Source organism: Saccopteryx bilineata, chromosome 3 (assembly GCF_036850765.1).
Source record: "Saccopteryx bilineata isolate mSacBil1 chromosome 3, mSacBil1_pri_phased_curated, whole genome shotgun sequence".
Classification (NCBI taxonomy): domain Eukaryota; kingdom Metazoa; phylum Chordata; class Mammalia; order Chiroptera; family Emballonuridae; genus Saccopteryx; species Saccopteryx bilineata.
Genome location: NC_089492.1, coordinates 143,842,038 through 143,864,275, shown reverse-complemented (window position 1 = coordinate 143,864,275; position 22,238 = coordinate 143,842,038). Strand labels below are relative to the sequence as shown.

The 22,238-nt window shown below is 40.8% G+C and overlaps 1 protein-coding gene and 1 pseudogene across 1 annotated transcript in view; one reads left to right on the top strand and one right to left on the bottom strand.

The window, feature by feature from the left end:
* DNAH6 (dynein axonemal heavy chain 6) overlaps positions 1–22,238 on the bottom strand; it is a 319,440-nt gene that overhangs the window by 146,364 nt on the left and 150,838 nt on the right. The window contains exons 39-45 of the mRNA XM_066267533.1: positions 22,079–22,226; positions 20,923–21,080; positions 18,976–19,107; positions 10,704–10,875; positions 6,597–6,743; positions 5,976–6,049; positions 4,391–4,545 (exon numbers count right to left, since the gene is read on the bottom strand). Coding sequence (XP_066123630.1) covers positions 4,391–4,545; positions 5,976–6,049; positions 6,597–6,743; positions 10,704–10,875; positions 18,976–19,107; positions 20,923–21,080; positions 22,079–22,226 — 986 coding nt within the window. The remainder of the gene's footprint in view (positions 1–4,390; positions 4,546–5,975; positions 6,050–6,596; positions 6,744–10,703; positions 10,876–18,975; positions 19,108–20,922; positions 21,081–22,078; positions 22,227–22,238) is intronic.
* On the top strand, positions 1,240–2,572 carry LOC136328799 (splicing factor 45 pseudogene; annotated as a pseudogene).

The window sequence follows — 22,238 nt, the reverse complement described above, 5'->3', positions numbered from 1 at the left end:
AGTAATCATCCCCTAAAACTCATGTTTATAACAAAGTGCTTCCCATTGCTAATCAGCAGTGAGTGTTTAAAAGCTCTTACTTATGACACATTCCTAACTCCTGATCCTAAAAAAATAGAGAACACGTCTGCCTCTTCATTCACATAGCAGAGCTTTGGGTATCTGAAAACCAAATCTCCCCCCTAGGCAAATGGTTTTTAATTTTCTCCTGTAATATTTTAAGCAAACTTTGAATGGCCTGGTCATTCCCTTTCACAAATGTAAGAAGGATTATAAATACAATTCAGTGGACTCTGCCTATCATCGGTCTACTCTCCGGGAAGTTTCTCCGACCAGTTTCTGCCATTATGCTTTCCCTTCTCAGTTCAGGGTCTGCCTCAGCTCCGGCATCAAAGCTGTTAGGAAATAGCTGTGGATATGTTGGAAGGGAACAGATTAGAAGCAAGTGGTGTGTTGACAACCTAGTGATAAACTATTGTTTCACATGAGGTATGACAAACATAAATTCTTGAATTAATTAAGTAGCAGAAATATGGTTTGTTTATATATAAAAATATAAACCATGTAAAAAATCCCTGAGGATTTAACTATCAATCTTAACAAGGTCCAATATTAAAATGTAGTTGACAAGGGGAGAAAACAAAGCCATTAAAATCTTGCTGTGACGGACTTAACGAAGGGGTTGGCGCCAGCTTCTAGCACGACCGCCGCTGGCTTAGGCCGAGTGCGTCCAGCTCTCCGTCTCCGCGGCCTCTTGGCTTTGGTGCGCCGCGGCGGCCCATGGGGAGAGTCAGCCTGGGGGACCGTGTTGTGGACCGTTAATGGCAGGAAGCCATTATAGATTCAAGGCTTAGCAAAAGGCTAAGTTCTCCCCCCTCCATCTCCATATTTGGCTTTGATGCTGAGTGTTTGCACCCACTCCACTTCCTTCCTTGGGTTGCAGGAAGCAATATACATACCCTTCCTCTGACTCTGTTTGTTTCAGATGTTTGTAAATTTCACTAATGTATCCTGTTTTTGCCTTGGGAGAGTTCCTGTCTTAGCCTTTGATGTGCAACTTTGTATCAGGGTCCTTGATTTGCATAGGTCCATATAATAAAGCGAACTGGGGCTGTGAGGCACTCAGATGCTGCCAGGGAGTTTGAGGAGTCCTCCCGGTCCCATCGGTTTTGTTCTGACAAAGTGTGTTTCCTTAATTCCGCACCGTTATTTGGAGCTGCGCTGGTCCGCAGCAGGACCGGCTTTAAACTGAAAAGATGTCCCTGTATGATGACCTAGGAGTGGAGACCAGTGACTCAAAAACAGAAGGTTGGTCCAAAAACTAAACTTCTTCAGTCTCAGCTGCAGGTGAAGAAGGCAGCTCTCATTCAAGCAAAGAGCCAGAGAACAAAACAAAGTACAGTCCTTGCCCCAGTAATTGACCTAAAGCGAGGAGGTTCTTCAGATGACCGGCATATTGTGGACACCTCACCTCATGTAGCAGCTGGCCTAAAGGATCCAGTACCCAGTGGATTTTCTGCAGGAGAAGTTTTGATTCCCTTAGCTGATGAATATGACCCTATGTTTCCTAATGATTATGAGAAAGTGGTGAAGTGCCAAAGGGAGGAATGACAAAGACAACGGGAGCTGGAAAGACAGAAAGAAATAGAAGAGAGAGAAAAGAGGCGTAAAGATAGACATGAAGCTAGTGGGTTTTCACGGCGACCAGATCCAGATTCTGATGAAGATGAGGATTATGAGCGAGAGAGGAGAAAAAGAAGTATGGGAGGAGCTGCCATCACACCACCCACTTCTCTTGTAGAGAAAGACAAAGAGTTACCCCGAGAATTTCCTTATGAAGAAGATTCAAGACCTCGCTCACAGTCTTCCAAAGCTGCCATCCCTCCCCCTGTTTATGAAGAACAGGACAGGCCCAGATCTCCAACAGGCCCTGGCAACTCCTTCCTCGCCAACATGAGTGGCACAGTAGCACATAAAATCATGCAGAAGTATGGCTTTCGGGAAGGCCAGGGCCTTAGGAAGCACGAGCAGGGGCTGAGTACAGAGCTGTCGGTGGAGGAGACGAGCAAGCGAGGAGGCAAGATCATTGTGGGTGAAGCCATAGAGAAAGAAGCAGCCAAGAAGTTAGATTCAAAATCCACTAACTGAAATACTTAAGTGTCCTACTAAAGTGGTCCTACTAAGGAACATGGTTGGTGCAGGAGAGTTAGATGAAGACTTGGAAGTTGAAACCAAGGAAGAGTGTGAAAAATACGGCAAAGTTGGAAAATGTGTGATATTTGAAATTCCTGGTGCCCCTGATGATGAAGCAGTGCGAATATTTTTAGAATTTGAGAGGGTTGAATCAGCAATTAAAGCTGTCGTTGATCTGAACGGGAGGTATTTTGGTGGACAGGTGGTGAAAGCATGTTTCTACAATTTGGATAAATTCAGGGTCTTGGATTTGGCAGAGCAGGTTTGAGTTTCGGCACTAGTACACGAGCTGCACACGGCATGCTGAGCCGAGAAGGTGATACCAGCCTGCAGGCTGCTGGGCACAGACTCTGGAAGGACTGCTAAGATACATGTTGATTAATCCCTTTTTTATTTTGTTTTTTTTTAATATAGTATAAAAATACTTTAAAAAAACAAAAAAACAAAACAAAATCTTGCTGTGGCCTGACCTGTGGTGGCACAGTGGATAAAGCGTCGACCTGGAAACGCTGAGGTCGCCGGTTCGAAACCCTGGGCTTGCCTGGTCAAGGCACATATGGGAGTTGATGCTTCCTGCTCCTACCCCCTTCTCTCTCTATCTCTCTCCTCTCTCTCTCTTTCTCTCTCCCTCCCTCTCTCTCTCCTTTCTAAAATGAATAAATAAAATAAAAATTAAAAAAAAAATCTTGCTGTGGTTGTAAACCAAGGGAAATCCTGTCCTCACATTTTATAGTGTTTATTCCACAGAATAATATATCAAATATGGGTATCACATTTTGAGTGTAACATTGAGAAGTTACACATTGCTCGGTATGTTGCATGGCGGAAATAATCTCTACCAGGAAATAATGAGAGATCGATCATTATGTATGGGCAAGATAAAGCTAAGAGGAGCCTGTAAATGATCTTCAAATATTTGGAAGACTGTTACAAAAAGGAGTAGATCCAGTTTGGGTGGAGGTGCCCACGGCAGAGTTAGTCAAGGTGTTGAATGCTATCCCCCATGCTGCTCACTTGCGAGAGGACTTGGGACCATTTACTCAGGCCTCTGTGGCACACCGTATTGTCCAATATGGCTGCAAGACATTTCTGGTCCCACTTGCTCTTCGACTTGATCAAGAGAGAGTCTCTGACCCTGTCTTGTGAAGCTGGGTAGACCTGTGTGATTCTGCTGACTAACAGAGTACAGTGGAAGTGAAGTTATGTGATGGCCAAGGCTAAGTTGTAAAAGGCCATTTCTGCCTGGCTCCCTCTTGGGGCACGAGCCTGTGGAGCCCTGAGCCAGCATGTAAGGAGCCTGGAGACGCCCACGTGGCCATGCTGCAGTCCATCTGGAGGCAGAGGTGTGCCAGGTGCTGCAGGGACTGTCTGACCACAACTATGAAAGAGGTCCCAAGAGAGAACCTCTGGGTCCATGAGAGATAATGGAAGAATGAAGCATTGGTATTACAGCACTTCATTATAGGGCAACAGTGCCTCTGGAACATCCTCTGAGATTCATGGGAAAAGGGACTGTGGTCCTGAGCCGCAGCGAGGAGTTATGACGGTTAAGTGGGACCCTTCATGTCATGGTTTTATATTCTCACTGACTGCCATTATCATCACTGTTTCACAGGTACCAGAGGTCACAAGGAGCAAATTTTGACTTATCCTCAAAGGGTTATTTGACAAAAAATTGTTCAACAGGACACAAGCCACTTCAAAAAGTCATATGTGCTTCCAGAACTGTAGATATTCAGACTGGATATGTAGGTGTCACAAGTGTCCCTCAAACAATACTTGCAATGGATAAGAGACTCATAAGCAGATGGACCCTATGACCCTGCATATAACTTGTTTTACTATGATCTTGAAACTGCTCTTTCTTTAGGCATGCATTGCATATAATCAGCCTTGTTATACTGTATGTGCATCTCTGTGAACATCTTAGATCCCCTTTTTTTACAATGGTCCAAGACATTTAAAACAAACACAGAATACTCTATTAAGGTTTACAAAAATAGTAACCTTAGGGAGTCCAAAGAAAGTTCATGCATATATATTTAAAATATATAAAAAAAATAACTTAAAGCAAGATTTGTTACAGACCTTCATCCATCTTGTAATCTATGTGAAGAGTTTTACACAACTTAATTTTTACATGTTATTACAAAACAAATTAGATCAATGTATTCTTGGGCACCTTATAGCACTGTACCTTGACACATGTTCTATAGCATCCTGGAATAAAACCAACTTTATTTCTTTGGGATGTGTAAGGTTGTAATCATCAAGATAGTCCTGTAGAACACTTGTGATTTTCTCCATATCAGGCATGTCATCATAAATCCGATCACTCTTATCTGCTCCAAACTGTAAGATGATTTATGGGAGAAAAGATGGGTGGAATCAATTCTGATACAGAAATCTAAGACCCCAGGAGGGAACATTATTTTATCTATGCTGCTATTTAACCATTTGCTTACATATATGCTAGGAGGGCTTTCAAAACAAGGGAAGTGGGGGTAATGAAACTAAGATTTTGGTGGCTAAATCAAAGTCCATTTCATTGAACTTCTTCAAGTGGTATACTGGAATTTCAGCTTTGTGTGCAAGAAAATCCACACAGAAGCTCAGAAATAGGTTTGATTTTTTTTTAATTTTTTTTTTTAGATTTTATTTATTGATTTTTGGATAGAGGAGGGAGAGGGGGGGGAGAGAGCAAGATGGGGGAGAAGCAGGAAGTATCTACAAGTAATACTTGCTTCCTATATGTGCCTTGACCAGGCAAGCCCAGGGATTTGAACCAGCAACCTCAGCGTACCATGTCGACGCTTTTTCCACTGAGCCACCACAGGTCAGCAGAAATAGGTTTTAAATTTTTCTTACTATACCTCACTCTGGTTTTATAATTTTGCCCTTAGGCTGTTGACATCAGAAAAACTAAATGGGTTGAAAAGTCTGCATGGCAGACTGTCATGGCTATGAAAAATTATGCCAGAACTATATGCAGTTTTTACACAGCAATCTTCTAATTAAATAAATCATTGTGGATGAAATGCCGTATAAACTACCGGGAACTGGGGCCTCGGTCGGACCTATTGATGATGTCTTTTCTTTGCTCTAGCAACTGCCCTGGGCATTTTCACTTGTAAACTGACTAAAACGCAGGTAGGTAATACAAGAAGAGTCCAACTGTTCTTTTCCTTTGCTTTATTCCTCCATTTGATAATAATGTCACTGGCAACACAAGGGAAATTTTGCAGCTAGTCAGACCCACTCTGAAATGAGGAGGGCAGCACTGCTAATTCACGAGGTTCCATTACGGGAGGCCTGTGAGCGGAAGCTGCGCATGCAGTATAATGAGGGGGAGTCCAGATCTGAGTTAGAACAGACCTCACAAACTGAACACCTGATGGATCTCTGATTCAAACTGTTATCAAAATGAATGTAACTAGATAAGGAGTCAGTAAACATTTTGGTTTTGGAAGCCATATAGTTATTGTTACTACTACTCCACTCTGCTTTGTAATGAGAAAGTAACTTCATAAATAGTACTCAGTCAGATGGAATTGTGTGGCTGTGCTCCTACAGAACTTTATTTATAAAAATGCACAGAGAACAGATTTGGCCTAGAGGCCATAGTGTGCTGACTGCTTGTCTAGCTCTTTAATCTTCACAGGTGCAAAGTGCTTGTAGAATGTGAATCTGAACTTTATAATCTTCAAATTATAAAGTTTATAATTGTAATAATCATATAATTATTATCTTCAAATGTAGTCAAGTCATTAGAGCATACTTGCCTTAATGAAATCGCCAAATATGATAGGCTTCTTCAAAAAATATTCTAGGCCAATTGCAATTCCAAAATGTTTGTCTAATCAAAATATAAAATCAATTTTAATATGATAAGATTGAATGCATTATTTTAATATAAGTATACAGAATAATATTAGTTATTACTTTACTTAGAAGTCTTAATTAGCATAAAAAACAGAGAAAGCCATGTTTAATACTGTACCACTTTAGTTTGGTTGATAATCTCTCAAATTTAAGATTAAGCATATTTCATATTTATAAGCATTTTATTAAATAATAGATATTGAGTGCAGATTAATAAAAAATATTTTAGAAATACCCAGGCATCTTATCAGAACAATGCTGTTTCTCCTACATCCTCTCCTCTACTTAAAAATCTATAATGGATTTAAAATATTAACCCTTCTTAAATTTCAATACAATGAATTTTATAAAATTTCATATATTTTATATATTTGAGTCATCAAAAAAAACCACCTTTTACTTAGAAATGACTGAAATTCACTTTGTTTTACCTTATTTCAGCTCACTTTAATTTTTCTTTATAGAAACCAAATAGCTTTTTTACTAAAAAATAAAGCAGTTAAACAAAGATTGATATTTACTGGACATTTCTGTCAAAATAGCATGGAAATAGTGCTTATCTTCATTATTAATCAGGCGATCATGGAAGACTCTTTGACATTCATGGCAAAAGAGTCTAAATATCTGCATTTCTTCTCTTATTGCTCCTGGATCACACTGGAGGATACCTGTTTTTAAGAAAAGTAAAGAAGAGAAACTGCACTTGTGAATACATAGTATTAGTTTTATGAACTAGAAGATCCTTAGGTTCAACTCTGTCCCCACACTATCAGAATTGAATGCTTTCCCAGTGAATACACACATACAATGATAATGGCTTCACTGTTTGAAAGAGAAACAGACACAGGACCTGGCAACATTTTTTTTCTTGTTTTGTGATGTTTCTTTAACTGAGCACGTGAAGTGGCCAGACTTCACAGTGTAAGCAATGTTGATCTGATTACTACATTCAGTTTTAGTACATCAAGTGGGGCTTGCCATCTTTTCTATATAATTCATCTAGCAACTCTTCCTCCCCTGACCTTTATACTGTTTTCAAAACATCAATTTCCTCTCTTATTCTTCCCCATTTATCAAATACCCCTGGGCCCTTCTGGCTTCTGTTTAAATTATTCTGAGTACTCTTTGTATTAATATAAATTGTAATCACAGACATGGTTCTAATAATTTCAAGTTACAATGAAAGCAAAGAAGTATAGAAGTCCAGAAAGTGTTCATTCTCCATAGGGGCCCTTCACAGGGGCTCCCCACAGTGTGCAGAGGGGCTGGGGAATCTCTACCATGCACACTGGTACACACAGCTGATGGAAGGCACCATATAGCATAGTTCAGCATAGTTAGTACCATTCATGCTGCTTTGAGACAACAGGGGATTTCTATAGATGTTTTTTGTTTGTTTGTTTTTTTGCTGCTCACTTTGTATGTGTGCCATGTGTATGTGTGTGTGTGATATGTTTCTTGAAATGGTTAAAGATTTTATTAATTTCAGCTAATAATTGATAAAATAAGGGCATTTCCAAGACATTTTGAAAAATGTGAGGACAGGGAGAAAGATATTCAAAATTAGGATTTCCTGGATATTTCATGATGTATCATATTTGGAGACAAAATACATCCTGAATTTTGAGGCTTAAAAATAATCTAAAGAGTAGGAATAGAAAAGACAACGGGGAAGGATGATAAATAAATGACTAAATTAGACAATGTCTGAGGACCAGGAAGTGAGTCCAAAGTTATTTCCTAAAGAAACAAAGTGATGCTCCAGTGTTTTGTAGGAAAAATTGCTTCATCGAGAGTAGGCTGCTCAGAGAGGAAGGTGACACTCTAGCGGAAGAGGAATACGAGTTATTAAATCATCCTGCGGCAAGGATGGTGTGCTAGCTTCCAGAGTCCTGGGCTCTTGAAAAAGGAGGAAGATTACAAGGCAGGGAAAGAAAAAGAGTAGCAGAGTCATCAGAATGAGAGTGGTCAAGATAAGGGAAAGCTGAGCAATAGGGAGGGCCAGACGGGTGGTCAGGGTTCTTAAAAGCCAAGCCTCAGCTCCTACTGCCAGCCAGTATCTCTGAGTTCATTCCCTCCCTTTTTAGTATACAACAGATCTCATCTGTGTTTGGTAATGAATTAGATTTTGATGAGGACAGAAAAGGGAGCAGGATTTCAGAGAGCCCAGTCACTACTGCTTTACATGGAAGGTCTCGACAGTCTTCACTTATGCTACTTCATAAATATTTAAAACATACTTATATTCTTGAATTTGTTTGCATCTTTGTTGCGAATAAAATATTGACTGACGTAGAAACAAGAGAAAGGGACAGGGAGTCAGTACTGGGTGGGAACAGAGATCACTGGGCAACTAAGAGTCGATGTCCTTGTGCACAAAAAAGGTGAGGGTTTGGTCTAGGTGTGTGAAAGATTTCTTTTAGTTCTGGCACTCTGTGGCAGGGAACCTTTTTTGCTGAGAGAGTCATGAATGCCACATATTTGAAAATGTAATTCCGTGAGAGCCATACAACGACCCGTTACGCATTATCCAATAAAAATTTGGTGTTGTCCTAGAGGACAGCTGTGATTGGCTCCAGACACCCACAACCATGAACATGAGCGGTAGGAAATGAGTGGATTATAATACATGAGAATGTTTTATATTTTTAATGTTATTATTTTTTTATTAAAGATTTGTCTGCAAGCCAGATGCAGCCATCAAAGAGCCACATCTGGCTCGCGAGCCAAAGGTTCCCAACCCCTGCTCTATAGCATTCATTCATTCATTCACTCATTCATTCATTCATTCATTCATTCATTCAGTGCCAGGCATGGATGAACTGAACAAACAGCCCTCATGGGGCTGGCATTCTGTTGGGGGAGACAGAGACACGAACATGTAAGCAGAGAAATATCGTGGCTATGATTTCAGGTAGTAAGTGCTACGAAGGGATGGAGAGGGGAAGAGGAGCGGGTGACATTAGCGCAGGGAAAGTGAGTCATTTGGATATCTGAGGTAAGAACATTACAAGCTAAGTAGAGGCCCCTGGGCAGCCCTATTTCAGGAGCAGCAAGGACAGGACGTGGCAGCAGTCGGGAGGGGACTTGTAGGCAATGAAGGCAGGAGGCTGCTGGATCTAGGTCTAACACAGCTTCCCTTCCATGGCAGCTGGCAAGGAGGCAGCCTCGGAAGTCTGACCAGGGCAGACCTCTGACTGCAGTGATGGGCAGTGCTGGGTTGAAGGTGGGGTAAGTGGGCAGACTGGAAGCAGGAGACCAGAGACATACAGCAGTCTCTTACTGTTAGAAATCCTAGTGACACAGGATGGTATTTTGGGCTAGAGTGGTAGTGGATGGGGTGTAAGCAATGGTTATATTTGGGATATATTCTGAAGGTTAAGCCACTGGGGATGTTGATGAAATGGATAGGAATCATCAAGGAATGAGAATGATCAAGGACGCTCAAGGCTCATGGCCAGAGCAACTAATGGTAGTCCCCTTATCTGGGTTGGGGAACACATCGCTGGAAGGAGACATAAAGCAAGGATTTAGGCATGTCAAGTGTAAGAATTCCAACTGGATATCTAAGTAAGGTCACTGAGAAGGGAGCTGGATATACAAATCAGGCGTTTAGAGGAGAGGGGAAGCTGGAGGCAGACATTCAATATCATCTCTGAATAGATGCATTTAACACTACAGAATTGGCTGTGATTACCTAGTCAGTATGTATAGACAGAAAAAAGGACTGAGAAAGAGCTCTGGACATCTCAGTATTTTGAGGTAGGGAAGAAGGGGAGCAGCTATCAAAGGCGACTGAGCAGCTGCAGCCAGTGAGAGAGGAGGGAACCCAGGAGAGTGTGCGCCCAGCTGCTCAGAGGAAGAAGGTTTCAAGAGAGGGTGTGGGGAGTTGTGCCTAACATTGTGAAGAGGTTAGGCTCCACCTGAGAAGTGACTGATGGATTTGGCAAGATAGAGAGGTGGGGAAGAGTAGCTCATTGCAGTGTAGAGTATAAGAGCTTAACTGGAATGCACTAACGGGCAGAAGTGGAGGAAGTAAGGAGCCGTGAGGTGAGAGCATTCACTCTTTAAGGGTCTTCTTAGGAAGAGCAGAGAAAATGTGGAGGTAGCAGCCGGGGTAAGGTGCCTAAGGAGAATCACAGATTGAGATGGAGGTATTGTGGCAGGTTTTTATGCTGTTATTCAATAGAAGAGGCAACACTGGTGACGCAGAAGAAAAACGTGAATTTTAAGAGCAGAATTCTTGACTAGGCAGGAGGGGCTGGGATTCAGTGCCAGAGGGGCTGCTGAGAAGAGCAGGGACATCTCAGCCACCACAGGAGGGAAGGCAGATGCAGGCTGTCTGAGGTATTTGTAAGATGAAGCTGCTCTGGTGTGATTGCTTTTATTTTGTTGGTGAATTAAGAAGACAGGTCATCAGCTGAAAGGGAGAAACAGGAGGGGTGTGGGTAGTTTGAGAAGAGTGTGAAGTCAACAGCCAGGGTGGGTGTTGGTAGATGACTTGAACAGGGAGTTGTAATGGGATTTCTAGCAAGTCACAGACATCTGTGTACATATGATGGTACTGAGAGATTTGGAGTAGAAAGGGAAGTAGGGTGCAGGTCAGAGGATGTGGGGTCCATCATTACCTTGCACACATTTGGATAAATCCCTTAAGTTAAAGACATAATGGGACTTGGCTGGTGTTGGCAGAAGATCAATACTCATTCTGTTATAAATCTCAACTGAGGCTTCAACAATGCTGGATGCAGTTTGCTTGACAGCTGGTGTGAAGTCGTTCAAGAAGCCATTTAAGATGGCCTGGAATTGGAAACATAAAGAAAGGTAGAATGTTTTTTTTTTCCCACCGAAAATTTATCTTTCAAATGTTCCAGATCTGATGACAATTTTTCTAATAATAACTAGGGAAGCTGAATTCTTTTTTTTAAATTTATTTATTAAATTTAATGCAGTAACATTGATAAATCAGGGTACATATGTTGAGAGAAAACATCTCTAGATTATTTTGAAATTTGATTGTGCTGTATACCTCTCCCACAAAGTTAAATTGCCTTCTGTCACCTTCTATCTGGTTTTCTTTGTGCCCCTCCCCTCCCCCAACCCCTGTCTCCTTCTGCACCCCATCCCCTCTCCCCCCACCCCCCACCCCTGTTGCCATCACATTCTTGTTCATGTCTCTGAGTCTCATTTTTATGTCCCTTCTATGTATGCATTCATATAGTTCTTAGTTTTTTTCTGATTTACTTATTTCACTCCGTATAATGTTATCAAGGTCCATCCATGTTATTGTAAATGATCTGATGTCATCATTTCTTATGGCTGAGTAGTATTCCATAGTATATATGTACCAAAGCTTTTTAATCCACTCGTCCTCTGACAGACACTTGGGCTGTTTCCACATCTTCGCTATTGTGAACAATGTTGCCACAAACATGGGGGTGCATTTCTCCTTTTCGAGCCGTTCTATGGTGTCCTTGGGGTATATTCCTAAAAGTAGGATAGCTGGGTCAAAAGGCAGTTTGATTTTCAGTTTTTTGAGGAATCTCCATACTGTTTTCCACAGTGGCTGCACCAGTCTGCATTCCCACCAGCAGTGCAGGAGGGTTCCCTTTTCTCCACATTCTCGCCAGCACTTATTCTGTGTTGTTTTGTTGATAAGCGCCATTCTGACTGGTGTGAGGTGATATCTCATTGTGGTTTTAATTTGCATTTTTCTAATAATTAGTGATGTTGAGCATTTTTTCATATGCCTATTGGCCATCTGTATGTCCTCTTTGGAGAAGTGTCTATTCATCTCTTTTGCCCATTTTTGGATTGGGTTGTTTGTCTTCCTGGTGTTGAGTTTTACAAGTTCTTTATAAATTTTGGTTATTAACCCCTTATCAGACATATTGTCAAATATGTTCTCCCATTGTGTAGTTTGTCTTTTTATTCTGTTCTTGTTGTCTTTAGATGTGCAAAAACTTTTTAGTTTGATATAGTCCCATTTGTTTATCCTGTCTTTTATTTCACTTCCCCGTGGAGATAAATCAGCAAATATATTGCTCCGAGAGATGTCCGAGAGCTTACTGCCTATGTTTTCCTCTAAGATGCTTATGGTTTCACGGCCTACATTTAAGTCTTTTATCCATTTTGAGTTTATTTTTGTGAGTGGTGTAAGCTGGTGATCTAGTTTCATTTTTTTGCAGGTAGCTGTCCAATTTTCCCAACACCATTTGTTAAAGAGGCTGTCTTTACTCCATTGTATTTCCTTGCCTCCTTTGTCAAATATCAGTTGTCCATAGAACTGTGGGTTTATTTCTGGGTTCTCTGTTCTGTTCCATTGATCTATATGCCTGTTCTTATGCCAGTACCAGGCTGTTTTGAGTACAATGGCCTTGTAGTATAACTTGATATCAGGAAGTGTGATACCTCCCACTTTATTCTTCTTTTTTAAGATTGCTGAGGCTATTCGTGTTCTCTTTTGGTTCCATATAAATTTTTGGAATACGTGGTCTATATCTTTGAAGTATGTCATTGATATTTTAATTGGTATTGCATTGAATTTATAGATTGCTTTGGGTAATATAGACATTTTAATGATGTTTATTCTTCCTAACCATGAGCACGGTATATGCTTCCACTTGTTTGTATCTTCCTTGATTTATTTTATCAATGTTTTGTAATTTTCCGAGTACAAGTCTTTAGTCTCCTTGGTTAAGTTTACTCCTAGGTACTTTATTTTTTTGGTTGTAATTGTGAAGGGGATTGTTTCCTTAATTTCTCTTTCTGACTGTTCATTGTTGGTGTATAAAAATGCCTCTGATTTCTGAGTATTGAATTTATATCCTGCCACTTTGCTGAATTCATTTATCAGGTCCAGTAGCTTCTTGACTGAGACTTTAGGATTTTCTATATACAATATCATACCATCTGCAAATAATGATAGTGTTACTTCTTCTTTTCCAACTTGAATGCCTTTTATTTCTTCTTCTTGTCTGATTGCTGTGGCTAGGACTTCCAGGACCATGTTAAATAAGAGTGGTGAAAGTGGGCACCCCTGCCTTGTTCCTGATCTTAAGGGTATTGCTTTTAATTTTTGCCCATTGAGTATGATGTTGGCTGTGGGTTTCTCATATATGGCTTTTTATCATGTTGAGGTATGTTCCCTGTATTCCCACTTTGCTGAGAGTTTTGATCATGAATGGGTGCTGGATTTTATCAAATGCTTTTTTCTGCATCAATTGAAATTATCATATGGTTTTTCTCCTTCTTTTTGTTTATGTGATGAATCACATTGATTGATTTACGAATATTGTACCAGCCTTGCCTCCCCAGAATAAATCCCACTTGATCATGGTGTATGATTTTTGCCATATATTGTTGGATCCGGTTTGCTAATATTTTGTTGAGGATTTTAGCATCTATATTCATCAGAGATATTGGCCTATAATTTTTTGTGTGTGTGTTGTCTTTGCCTGGTTTTGGAATCAGGATTATGCTCGCCTCATAAAAGGAGCTTGGAAGTCTTCCTTCCTCTTGAAGTTTTTGAAATAGTTTGAGAAGGATAGGAGTTAGTTCTTCTTTGAATATTTGGTAGAATTCCGTTGTGAAGCCATCGGGCCCTGGACTTTTCTTTGTTGGGAGTTTTTTGATAAGTGTTTTGATCTCATTTGTTGTAATTGGTCTGTTTAGGTTTTCTGATTCTTCCAGATTGATTTTTGGAAGATTGTATGTTTCAAAGAATTTGTCCATTTCATCTAGGTTGTCTAGTTTTTTGGCATACAGTTCTTCATAGTATTTTCTTACAATATTTTGTATTTCTGTTGTGTCAGTTGTTATTTCTCCTTTCTCCTTTCTAATTTTATTTATTTGAGTCCTCTCTCTCTTTTTCTTGGTGAGTCTACTTAAAGGTTCATCAGTCTTGTTTACCTTTTCAAAGGACCAGCTCCTAGTTTCATTGATCCTCTGTATTGTTTCTTTAGCCTCTATGTCATTTATTTCTGCTCTGCTCTTTATTATTTCCTTCCTTCTACTATATTTGGGCTTTACTTGCTGTTCTTTTTCTAATTCTTTTAGATGCAGGGTTAAGTTGTTTATTTGAGCTTTTTCTAGCTTCTGAAAGTGTGCCTGTAGTGCTATGAACTTCCCTCTCAGCACTGCTTTTGCTGTGTCCCATAAATTTTGAGTTGTTGTATGCTCATTATCATTCGTTTCTAGGAATTTTTTTATTTCTTCTTTGATCTCATTCTTAATCCATTCATTATTTAATATCCTGCTATTTAGTTTCCATGTGTTTGAGAATTTTTGAGCTTTTCTATTGTGATTCATTTCTAGTTTCATGCTGTTGTGATCGGAAAAAGTGCTTGATATGATTTCAGTCTTCTTAAATTTGTTGAGAGCAGTTTTGTGCCCTAACATGTGGTCTATCCTAGAGAATGTACCATGAGCACTTGAAAAGAATGTATATTCTGCTGCTAGGGTGAAAGGTTCTGAAGATATCTATTAAATTGAGTTGATCTAGTGTTTCCAATAAGTCTGCTGTTTCTTTGTTAATTTTCTTTCTTGAGGATCTATCTAGTGATGTTAGTGGGGTATTGAAATCCCCTACTATTATAGTATTGCTGTTGATCTCGCCCTTTAAATCCATCAAAGTCTGCTTTATATATTTGGGTGCTCCTATATTAGGTGCATAGATATTTATAATAGTTATATCTTCCTGTTGGATTACTCCCTTTATCATTATGTAGTGGCCTTCTTTATCTCTTACTATATCCTTTGTTTTAAAGTCCAATTTGTGTGATATAAGTATTGCTACCCCAGCTTTTTTTCATTTCCGTTTGCATGAAATGTTTTTTCCCATCCTTTTACCTTCAATATGTGTGTCTTTTGTTCTAAGGTGTGTCTCTTGTAGACAACATATGTATGGGTTCTGTTTTCTTATCCACGCAGCTACCCTATGTCTTTTGATTGGATCATTTAATCCATTTACATTTAAGGTTATTATTGATATGTAGTTGTTTATTGCCATTTTGTTCTTTAAAGGTGTATTCCTTTTTTGCTATATTCTTTTCCCACTTTGATCTGTTTACAACAGGCCCCTTAACATTTCCTGCAGCATTGGTTTGGTTGTAATGAATTCCTTGAGTTGTTTTTTGTCTGGGAAGCTTTTTATTTTTTCTTCGATTTTAAACGATAGCCTTGCTGGATAAAGTAGTCTTGGTTGTAGGTTCTTGTTCTGCATTACTTTGAATATTTCTTGCCATTCCCTTTTGGCCTCAAGTATTTCTGTTGAGAAGTCAGATGTCATCCTTATGGGGGCTCCTTTGTAGGTGATAACTTTTTTTTCTCTTGCAGCTTTTAATATTTTCTCTTTATCGCTTAGCTTTGGTATTTTAATTATGATGTGTCTTGGTGTAGGTTTCTTTGGGTTTCTCTTTAATGGAGTCCTCTGTGCTTCTTGGACTTGTGAGAGTTTCTCTTGCATTAATTTAGGGAAGTTTTCAGCAAGATATGATTGAACAACATCTCTATTCCTTGTTCTTTTTCTTCTTCTTCAGGAACCCCTATGATGCGGATGTTATTTCTCTTCATGTTGTCACAGAGCTCTCTAAGGGTTTCCTCTGATTTTTGAGTCTCTTTTCTTCTCTGTTTTCATGCTTTCATTCCAGTTGTCCTCTAATTCACCGATTCAATCCTCTGCTCTATCTATCCTGTTTTTAATTCCTTCCATTGTGGTCTTCATTTCTGATATTGTATTTGTCATCTCCGACTGATTATTTTTTCTACTTGCTATTTCTTTATTTAGGTGTTCATAGTGACCATCCATTGTTGTTCTAAGATCCCTAAGCATCCTTACAATCATTATTTTGAACTCCGCATCTGAAAATTTGATTATTTCCATATCACTCAGCTCATCTCCTGAAGGTGTCACTTGTGGTTTCATTTGGATTGCACTTTTTTGTCTTCTCTTGGTGTTTTTTTTTGTAGAGTTGGTTGAGTCTAGGCTTGGTGTTGTCTGCCTCCAATTTTCAGTTGTGTTATTTCTAGGTCTTCTTGGGTTGGTATCAGCTGTTATCTGTAATCCACTTTCGGATTTGGGCAGCTTTGAAGTCTTGATTTGTTTGTTTTCTTAACAGGTGATAGTCTTATTAATGATCTCAGCAGGGGGGTTCCTTGAAACTGTATCCAGGAATGTGATGGGTTTAACCTGAGACTCTGAAGGCCTCTTTAGCCAGATAATCTCACTGGGGCAGGGTGTTTTCTCAGCTTCAGTAGGGGGAGGTGTATCTCAGATCTCCATGGAGACTCCTCCTCCCCACTTCTTGTTTTCAGCTGTTTCTTGTTGCGCTGATTGGAGCTGGATAGATGTCCAGAGATCTCTGATCCAGAAGCAATTCAGCTTTGTTTTGTGAAAGATTCAGTCCCTCCCCCAGCTATGGCCACCTCCAGCATGGATGAGTCAGCTTTTTTAGTTCGTTTCTTGCATCCTTAGCCCCTCACAGTCTGTCCCTCTCCCTGTCCTTTCCACTTGGGAGATAAGCTGGTCTTTTCAACACACCTTGCTCCCTGGTCGCCAGGTAAGTGGCTGTGAGCAGTAGTTTCTGCTTTTTTCCCTATGTGAGATCCTCTCTGGGCTCTCAGTCTCAACCCCTCCTCCGTTCCTGTAAGCAGAGGAGATTCAGGCGCTCCCTACCAGGATTGTGGTTTCTTCTTTGCTCCTTGGTTTTTGAGAGCTGCTCTTGCAGTTTAGAGTTGGTTTTTCATGCTTATTTTTTCTAAATTGATTTGTATTCCAGTTTTGTGGTGAGAGCTGGGCATCTGTGCATCCGCCTACTCCGCTGCCATCTTCCTTCCAGGAAGCTGAATTCTAATGCAAGGACATCTGGGTGTTAAAACTGTTCCACTCATTTCAGAATGTATTGTCAAGAATGGGCTTACTCCTGTCTTCTGTGATTGTCCAGTGATGCCTGGGCAGCATTCACAGCTGACCAGTGACCTTCCCACAGCTGACTCTCAGGTAACACACATGGCTGCTCCCTGGCAGGAGGCTCTTCGTGCAGTGAGTGCCCAGACTCTGGAAGTAAACTGACATTCTCTCTGATTTTTGTTGACAAGTGACCAACAATTCCACAGACTTTCTTCTTTGTGTATATTTAAAGTGCAAATTACTCATAACTAGGGATCCCCTACTCTTCAGTTTCCCCATCTCAGTGTGTGACCCCACTCTCTGCTCAGGCCAGAACTGGGAAGTCTCTTTTGACATCTTCCATTTTCTGTCCCACAATCAGTTTTTGAATACATTAGTTGAATCTGTCTCTTTCCCTTGACATTACCCCGTTCCAGCCCTGACACTTTTTCATCTGGGCTTTTTCACTAACTCCTTCTCCCTCTGACCTCTTCTTGTTTCCCTTTAGCTACCTTTAATTATGCAAATTACTGCAAATGAGGTGCTTGTGCATGGGGCACAAACACACACACATACACACACACACACACACACACACACACACACACACTGTTAGTCAGTCCATGCTTGGCCCTTGCTCACTTGCTCATCTTCCCCTCATTGCTGACCTCTGCATCCCAGCCACACTGGCCTTACCACCCATGCCCTTTCCTTTCTCACGGTCTCTGCACACACTTACCCCTCCCACCCCCTCCTGGCTGTCTGAGAAGGACTTTTTCATCCTTTGTGTGTTAGGTTACATGCCATCTCTTCAGAGATCCCGGTCAGGGTACATGCAAGAGTCTGACTCACTATCTCCTCCTTTCACCTACATAAAATAATTTCCCATGGATGTAAGCTATTTCAATAAAAGAACCCAAAACAAACCACCAGTTTTTTCCGCAGACTCACACAGATGCACGTTCAGGCTCTGCTCCTTTCTCACCTCTAAGGGGTCTCAATGGCATGAGAGGCTGATGCTGCAAATGCAGAGGCTCCCTTGTGCCTACGCCACTGGCCCTCCTTGGATTCTAAGTGATTACTACCAATGTCAGCTTCTGCAGACCAGTCACCCACCTGTCTCATCCTACCTGCATGCTGACCTTCTACCTGCATTCAATGCCCATGTACCTTCTGTCCCCTGGATCTGTTCCTCCCTGCCCATTCCCATCGTCCAGGACTGAGCTCACAGCCTATCCCTCTGAGCAGTCTTTGCTGGCTGGTCATGGCATGTTTGCTCTACTGCTTTGTAGAGCATGAACATGCTGCTTCCTGCTTTGTTTTGTTTTGTTTTTCCCCCTTATCATCCTAGTCAAAATAATGCTTTCCATTTATGGAACACTTCAGCTGAGCACTTACAAGGGCAGGCACAATTCTTCGTCCCATTTAAATATAAGGAAGTGGCTCTCAGGAAGGCTGTATAGGTGGGAGAAATATGGGCGGCTGTTTCTGTTAGAGGCAGTGGTGGCCCTGGTAGTGATAACTTCTGAGTTGTGTTGAGCTTGGGCTTGCAGGAGGTACTGGGAGTTGCTTCTGGTGGGCACGCGGACACATGGACCTGGCAGTCAGGCAGGAGGTGGGCACAGGGATGAGGGCTAAGCAGTGGATGAGATCTGCTGAGAACTGTATGTCAATGGTCCCAGGCATAGACTTTTTTCAAGGCAGGGGCTGTGTTTTGACAGTCTGCATTCCTAAAACTATCTCCTAGACCACAAACACAGAAGACAGCGATGTACATGGTGTCAGCTATGGCCCAGAGGCCCTGAGTTGAGCTGGTGTCTGCTCAGGAATGGGACAGATGGGCTCTCCAGAAACACAGACTGTTTTGATCATGGGGGTTTAGGAACAAATATACTGCTTACAAAAATTAGGGGATATTTCAAAATGAATATGAAGCTATAAAATATCTCCTAATTTTTGTGAGCAGTATATGTTTTCTTTTTCCTCTTGCGTAAGTTGAAATCCACACTCACCTGAAAAATCTGCTTCAGACTGTGCTCCGAGGGCATGGGGAGACAGAGCATGCTGAAATGTCGGATGAAGCGCGGGGTCACGGGGTTGCGGCCACCACCTGGAGGCGCGCACGCTGATACAATCGTTACATCCTGTCAGAGAGAAATCCATCTGGGTCACCCAGCAAAGGAAGATAAGACCTGTCCATCCCAATGGCAGGACTCAGGATCAACAATTTTTGAGGACTTACCCTTTGCCAGCATTGCGCTGAGTTTTCCTACACATTATCTGACTTGACCTTCACAATAACCTGGAGATAAAGCTTGTAACCCTCATGTTTTAGAGTGAAGGCCCTAGATAGTTAAGTCACTCAAGGTCACTCGGTTAACTCATCTGCCTTATATAAATACTCCTAAGTAAAATTTTAATCTTAAAAAAATTATAAGAATTTTTATCTTAAGCTGAAATATAGTCATTCAACAACTACTAAGTAAAATCAATTCTCACTATTTGTCGTAGCTGTGTTCTATAAAGGTGCCAAGAACACTGAGTTAACTAACACACACTGAATAATAGCTTCTAGGGGAAATACACGGTGAGGTTCCTTTGAGCTTCTGCTCACATTTTCACCAACAGATCAAAACATGCTATGGCAGCTGCCTCTGGTCTTGCCTCTTCTCTAGCCCACCCCTACCCTGCAGTCAGAGATCTTTCTGTAACACTTCCTTCAGAGGCTCCCCATCACGTAGAGCAGCGTTTTTCAACTGTTGGTTTGTGCTCCCTTTCCTTGTTTTGCCATCCTCCACCTAAAAACCCTGTTCTGTCCGCACTTCCTCTGGAAAAGCTTCTCTTGTCCTCAGCCCGGTCCCCATCCCAGCCTTCCTCCTGTCTCTCTCATTGGTTACCCTGCCTTATACATACATGTCCATCTACTCTCCAAAACTGAGCCCTCTGAGAGGTGGGGGCTGTCCCACTTGTCCACGAATCTCCGGAGTCAAGTGTGACTCAAACTCCTGAGTCAAGCACGGACTGATGAACTGACTTACACATAAGAAACACTGACACTGTAGATTATGGCCTAAATTGTGTCTTTCTCTCCTCTCCCCTGACCCTAACGCCCAGTATCTTAGAATGTGACTGTATTTGGAGATGTGGTCTTTAAAGAGGTAATTAATTTAAAATGAGGTCATGAGGGTGAGCCTAATCCAATATGACTAGTGTCCTTACAAGAAGACATCTGCACATAGATGGGTACTGAGGGAAGATTATGAGGGGACATAGGGAGAGGACAGCCATCTGTAAACCAAAGAGAGAGGAGCAGAACAAACCAACCCTGATGACATCTTGATCTTGAACTTCCAGCCTCCAAAACTGCAAGGAAATATTTTTCTCTTGTTTGAGTTAATTTTTTATTAACTGAGCAAACTAATACACCAGCGATTTTCAACTGGTGTGCCGCAAGAATTTTTAAACTATGCAATACCAGACTGCTTAGTCAGGAGCTCAGACTTTTTTCTCCTTAGATTGTCAAATACAAAGATGACAACAGCCAACACAACAATAGCCATCCTGTGTGAACATCGTGTCTTGAACCATAAATGTATAATAGGTCATATAATAGAGTTGCCTCTTATCGGTCACATCACATAATAAGGTTGAATGTGATTGGTTAATTCTTGGAAACAGAAATGCTTATATACAAGTATAGGCACCTGATTTTGAAAAAAGTCATTTTGGAGCAAAAAAGGTAGGTAATTACTATTATTATTGTTTGTAAAATCAATCAAAATTATACTGATTTTTTTTGTCATATTGGCAAAAAATATATTTTTTTGGTATGCCACAGAATTTTAGTAAGTAGTTTATATGTGGCATTGAGATGAAAAAAGTTGAAAATCTCTGTAAGACACCGCATTTCTTTTCTGTTTAAATGTAAACATACAAAGTAATTTAAAACCTAAAGTAACCTGTATGTCTTTCCAAAAGAGTTTGTTTCTGTCATAAAATCCACCAAAATCTTGATACTGCCGAAGTAATTCAATGGGAGGCTGAGAGCCATAGCGATCCAGTCTGGGCATATTTAAATCGTCAACAAAAATCACAACACGTTTGTTTGCTGGTGCTCCTGAGGAATTAAAATGAATTTAAGAATTATTATTTGCCTTTGCAAAATGTAAACCTAAGTTGAGGTAAGGCTTTGGGCTTGATGAACATCCTGTAGGTCATAATGAGCTCAGTTCCCTCAGGAGAAAGGAGGACCCTACAGAGAGACCTCCACCTGGCTCCGTCCAGGCCCCTGCAGGGGATGTGGACCTGGCCCTGATGTCCGCATTGTCACAGGGTCCCTCACTCTCGCTTTCACAGGTGCACAGTGATGCCAACTCTCCAGTTAGTCTTGATCTTCGCAATCCCAGCCACTCCCAGTGCCTTCATCAATTATGTGGCCTGAGCACAGGGTGAGGAAGGTCATTTCCTTTTCACAGTAGAAAGAAGAACTCTAAAAGCCTCTTCATATACATGCCATCTCATCACCCCCTACAGGGGAAATAGGACTAGATGTTCAAAAACATCTGATCACATCAAAGTGAAATCTGGTAGAGTGGAGCTGGACAATGCCATATCTAACTTAAAAAAAAATATATGTGCACACTTTTCAGGAAAAAAAAGAGCAATAACAGAAAAGAGAACAACATAAGCAAGGAGGTGCCTCAACTCACGCTGGCATCCAGCACTTAACAATTCAAGGCAACTGAGCCAAATCCAGTGTTCCACTCTGTCCTTCAGTCCCTGGAAGCCAAGAAGCAGGACAGGAGGTAGGGAGGGGTTCTAAGAGAATCATTCACAAAGATTTGGGTTTTGAAAGCAGAGCATGAGTAGAGAGGAGTGAGCCATGAGAGGCAGAGACTGAAGATGTCAACTGAAGATGATAACAGTAGTAAACTACTTGCTTGTTAACAGTAAGCGATCTAGACATATATATGGCACAGGAAAGAACACCATTAAAGAAATCACCTTTACAGTTAGAGTAAGCAAAGAAAATATCCAGTTGTAATTTTATTACATATATGCTTTTGTGACTTATTAACTTAATTTGTGCAAGACAATGAAAATGATAACTCTTACCTAGAATATTTTTTCTTTTCCTTTCCAGTTTTGACTCAATGATCTCTTGTGTTCTTGCAGATGAAGTTTGAGCAGAAAAATTTAGATAAACAGGAACATAGCCAGCTGATTCTTGAATTCTATTTAGCAATCCTTTTGCAATAACAGACTTTAAATTTAA